The sequence below is a fragment of the Octopus sinensis genome, linkage group LG30, assembly GCF_006345805.1.
Source record: "Octopus sinensis linkage group LG30, ASM634580v1, whole genome shotgun sequence".
Lineage (NCBI taxonomy): Eukaryota > Metazoa > Mollusca > Cephalopoda > Octopoda > Octopodidae > Octopus > Octopus sinensis.
Genome location: NC_043026.1, coordinates 13,780,363 through 13,785,362, shown reverse-complemented (window position 1 = coordinate 13,785,362; position 5,000 = coordinate 13,780,363). Strand labels below are relative to the sequence as shown.

Genomic DNA, 5,000 nt, shown 5'->3' with positions numbered 1-5,000 from the left:
CCAGGGTTTTCAGGATTGTGGAACCACCTCTTAACCACTCTAGTTTCCAGGTCAGAGTAGACCTGGAGTAGAAGCACCTGTTAGGTCCCAGTTATGGGTTAACTAGCATATGTGATGACATTCTATTTGAGTGTGGGAACAAAGAAATACCTTGGTTGGTGTCGGGGTGCACATTGAAACCACTGGGAGGGGGAGGTCCCTAGCTGTTGTTACAGCATCCTTCTAGGGGAAGGACACTCTGATGTAAAGCCAGCAGTTTCCTGTGATTACTGGTCATCTCCCTTCAGCCTTTCATTTGGGATTAATTACTGAGGCTCCGACAATGGTATGGTTGGTGCTACTCACTTAATCAATAATAATAATAATAATAATGATAATAATAATAATAATAATAATAAACATTGTTTTGTCTTGGTATAAAAGATGGGCTGCAGCAAATATTTTGCTCAATACCACAGATTTGCTTGTCAGTTGTTTGACCTTAACCAGTTGAGGATGTCCCTTAGTGGCTGATGATATGTGCATCTCTGATCACGAGCAGAAGTAGTGGGGGAGCATCATAGCCATGTGTTGAGAGGGATTCTTTGGGGTTTGAATAGTTCACCTCTGGAAACATGGGTGGTTCTTTCAACATCCTTAAACAACCCTTATTTAGGGACCGTTTGAGCGGGATGGGCTACTCAACCTGAAGAAAATTCTAACTGGGCCCCACCTGCAAGGTCATGTGCTGTTTATCTTGATATGAGATCACCATGTCGCGCACATATGGTTGTGATGCATGTGCCTGGTGTACCTTTATCAGACGGGTAGTCATGATGGGTATATTGGGCTTCGTATATTTTACCCCAGTGTCACTTTGATGGCATGCACTGCTCTCTCACTCAATAATAATAATAATAATAATAATAGAAATTTCAAAATTTGGTACAAGGCCAGCAATTTGGGAGGAGGTAAGTCAGGAGACCCCAATGCTCAACTGATACCTATTTTAATGACTCCAAAAGGATGAAAGGCAAAGTTGACCAGGGTGGAATTTGAACTCAGAATGTAAAGACAGGCAAAACACTGCTAAGCATTTTGCCTGCTCATTGCCTAGCAACAACAACAACAACAACTATTATTATTATTATCATCATCTTCATCATCATCGTCATCATCACCACCATCATCATCATCATCATCATCACCACCACCACCACCACCACCACCATCATCATCACCATCACCGTCATCACCATCACCATCATCCTCATCGTCACCATCACCATCATCATCATCATCACCACCACCACCATCATCATCATCCTCATCGTCATCATCATCATCATCACCATCATCACCACCACCACCACCACCATCATCACCATCACCATCATCATCATCATCATCATCATCATCATCATGCTGCTGCAATATCTTTGCATTGATATTTTCAGAAAATGAAGTTATTTCCAAAGAACTTTCCAGTTTTTGTGATGTTTCTTCCGATACAAAATGGACCGTATCACAGGATTGGTTATTTGCTACAAACACACAAGAAACAAAGTAAGTGGGCCCTGCGTTTCCTCTTTCTTCCCAAATTTTGTAACAGCACAGGTACGGCTGTGTAGTTAAGTAGCTTGCTTTTCAGCCCTGTAGTTTCGAGTTCAATTACTCTGTGCAGTACATTGGGCAAGTGTCTGCTAGTATAGCCCCTGGCTGACCAAAGACTTGCGAGTGGATTTGGTAGAGAGAAACTGAGGCGGTGAGCTGGCAGAAACGTTAGCACGCCGGCCGAAATGCTTAGCCGTATTTCGTCTGCCGTTACGTTCTGAGTTCAAATTCCGCCGAGGTTGACTTTGCCTTTCATCCTTTCGGGGTCAATAAATTAAGTACCAGTTACGCACTGGGGTTGATATAATCAACTTAATCCATTTGTTTGTCCTTGTTTGTTCTCTCTGTGTTTAGCCCTTTGTGGGCAATAAGGAAATAAGAAACTGAGGGAAACCCATTGTGTAAATGTGTGTGTGTGTATCTTTTATCTTTTACTTGTTGCAGTCATTAGAATGCAAACATGCCGGTGCATGATTGCTCCAACATGACTGCAGTCCAATGACTGAAACAAGTTATAAGGTATAAGGGAGATAGTGACTCATGGATCTTTTCGGTTTGAATGGCAGTTTTTAGCATAATTTCTAGGTAACTAAAAAATTTTAAACTTCGTATACTGGTAGGATGTGTTTATAAAACATCTTTTTCTCTTGGTTTTATTGAGAAAATTCTATGGTTTGTAAGATAGTTCTTGTTTTTTTTTCTTCAATTTCTGCAATTTCAACCAATCACTGACGTCTATTGAGGTAAAAAAAACATTCTGTGCCATATGAAAATGTCCCTCGTTTAAGAAACAGATTGGGTTTATTTACATTTGTGAAGAAAAGAAGATATCCTTCTCTCTAACCCTAACCCTAAAACAGATTGAAATGCAATAGATCGATACTAGGGTCATAATTATGGGTGACAATTTCATATGACACCGTTAGAAAAAGCTGCTGTTCAAACCGAAAAGATCCTGACTCATTTGATATGTGGTCAACATAAGACATATTAAATGCTTTGCACAGCGGTTGAGTGTATGTACCATCTAGTGATATTTGTTGGGCTACTGTTGGAGACCAGCATTCAGAGACATAGAACAGAACAGACTCTACTGCAGCACATAAACTATACAATTTAACACCACTACCACCAACACCAGCACTACCATTATAGCTACTGTCAGCACCTAAAAAGATCCCTGTTTTCTCTTATTTCAAGGGTCTGGAATTTGACCAATGGAGAGTGCCTACAGAGAATTACACACACAAATGAGCAGGCAATGGGTGTGTTCATGGTGATGAAGACTCTACAGGTTTCTGGTCTGTTCACTAATGAAGCTATTTACCTGTGGCAGGTAAGTCTAACACCTATTTTGTGCTTCACATATCTTATAAAATTTTGTGCAGGTGACACGTAAAAAAAAACACACAATTTTCCGTGACCGTTGCCAGTACTGCCTGACTGGCCCTCGTGCCGGTGGCATGTAAAAGCACCCACTACACTCTCGGAGTGGTTTGGCGTTAGGAAGGGCATCCAGCTGTAGAAACTCTGCTAAATCAAGATTGGAGCCTGTTGCAGCCATCTGGTTCGCCAGTTCTCAGTGAAATCGTCCAACCCATGCTAGCATGGAAAGCAGACATTAAATGATGATGAGGATGATGATGATGACTCCACTACTTGAATACTCTTGACTGCTGTTTTAGGTGTACTACAACAGTGGGTTGGCCAATGGCTTATGAGGGAAATTAGTAGACAAAATTGAAGAAGGCATAGGAGTGGCTGTGTGGTAAGTAGCTTGCTTACCAACCACATGGTTCCGGGTTCAGTCCCACTGTGTGGCACCTTGGGCAAGTGTCTTCTACTATAGCCTCGGGCCGACCAAAGTCTTGTGAGTGGATTTGGTAGACGGAAACTGAAAGAAGCCCGTTGTATATATGTATATGTATATATAAAGAAAGATGGGGGTTATGAGGGTAACCCACTATGGGATAAGGAGCATTTTATTTGTCCTTGTTTGGCCCCTTGTGGGTAGTAAAGAAATAGGGGGTCAATGTAATCGACTTACCCCCTAGCTCAATCTTGCTGGCCTTGTACCAAAATTTTAAACCTTTGTTATTGTTGTTGTTGCTGTTGTTGCCAACATTATTATTGTCCATTAAAATTTGACCCCGTTGTCTCTCCTCCCTTCTCCACCATACTACATCTCCCCACCCCATCCCCACCCCAAACCAATTGCACTTATTGACCCTCTAAACACTGTCTTTTTCGTCCTGTATTCCAGCAAGAGCCACCCCCAGTTATCACTGGGTGTCTACCCCCCAACAACCATTATCGCTCGGAAGCGCTGAATGTTGCCCTCCTGGACCAAGTAAGTACAATTCCTTCTCTGTCTCTTCTCTCTCAGCCCATCTGTCTGTGCGTCTCCCTAACTCAGTGTGGCTGTACTTTTATATTATTTAGTCTAGCGCCGCCCCGACTGGCCTCGTGCCGGTGGTACGTAAAAAGTACCATCCGATCATGGCCATATGCCAGCCTTGTCTGGCCTCCGTACTGGGTTTTCCATCCATAAAGGGTTCAAATGGATGGCGTGTCATCAGATCCGGGTCTGACAACATGCCATAGAGTTGAACCCTTTATGTATAGGAAAACCAGGGTAACCCCATATACCGGCCTTCACCAAATAAAAATATAGACTGCTCTTTCTTAGAGTGCACTTCTCCAGATTTATGTTTTTCTAATAACGATATCTACTTGTGAAGACCTGTTGAAGCAAGTGAAAATCGAAATCAATCAGCATCAATGGAGATTGCAGCTGTGATACCAGTGCCGGTGGTACGTAAGAGAACCATCCGAACGTGGCCATTGCCAGCATTGCCCTGACTGGACTCATGCCGGTGGCACGTAAAAAGCACCAATCCGATCGTGGCCGTTTGCCAGCCTCGCCTGGCCCCCGTGCTGGTGGCACGTAAAAAGCACCATCCGATCGTGGCCGTTGCCAGCCTCGCCTGGCCCCCGTGCTGGTGGCACGTAAAAAGCACCATCCGATCGTGGCCATTTGCCAGCCTCGCCTGGCCCCCGTGCTGGTGGCACGTAAAAAGCACCAATCCGATCGTGGCCGTTTGCCAGCCTCGACTGGCCCCTGTGCCGGTGGCACGTAAAAAGCACCATCCGATCGTGGCCATTTGCCAGCCTCGCCTGGCACCTGTGCCGGTGGCATGTAAAACGCACCATCCGATCGTAACCGTTTGCCAGCCTCGTCTGGCACCTGTGCTGGTGGCACATAAAAGGCACCCACTACACTCACGGAGTGGTTGGTGTTAGGAAGGGCATCCAGCCGTAGAAACATTGCCAGATCAGACTGGGCCTGGTGCAGCCTTCTGGCTTCCCAGATCCCAGTTGAACCGTCCAACCCATGCTAGCATGGA

At 44.5% G+C, this 5,000-nt stretch overlaps 1 protein-coding gene across 1 annotated transcript in view; it reads left to right on the top strand.

Moving 5' to 3' along the window:
* Positions 1 to 5,000, top strand: part of LOC115226573 — a 30,140-nt gene that overhangs the window by 14,190 nt on the left and 10,950 nt on the right. The window contains exons 8-10 of the mRNA XM_029797580.2: positions 1,437 to 1,545; positions 2,794 to 2,929; positions 3,857 to 3,943. Of these exons, the coding sequence (XP_029653440.2) occupies positions 1,437 to 1,545; positions 2,794 to 2,929; positions 3,857 to 3,943 (332 nt within the window). The remainder of the gene's footprint in view (positions 1 to 1,436; positions 1,546 to 2,793; positions 2,930 to 3,856; positions 3,944 to 5,000) is intronic.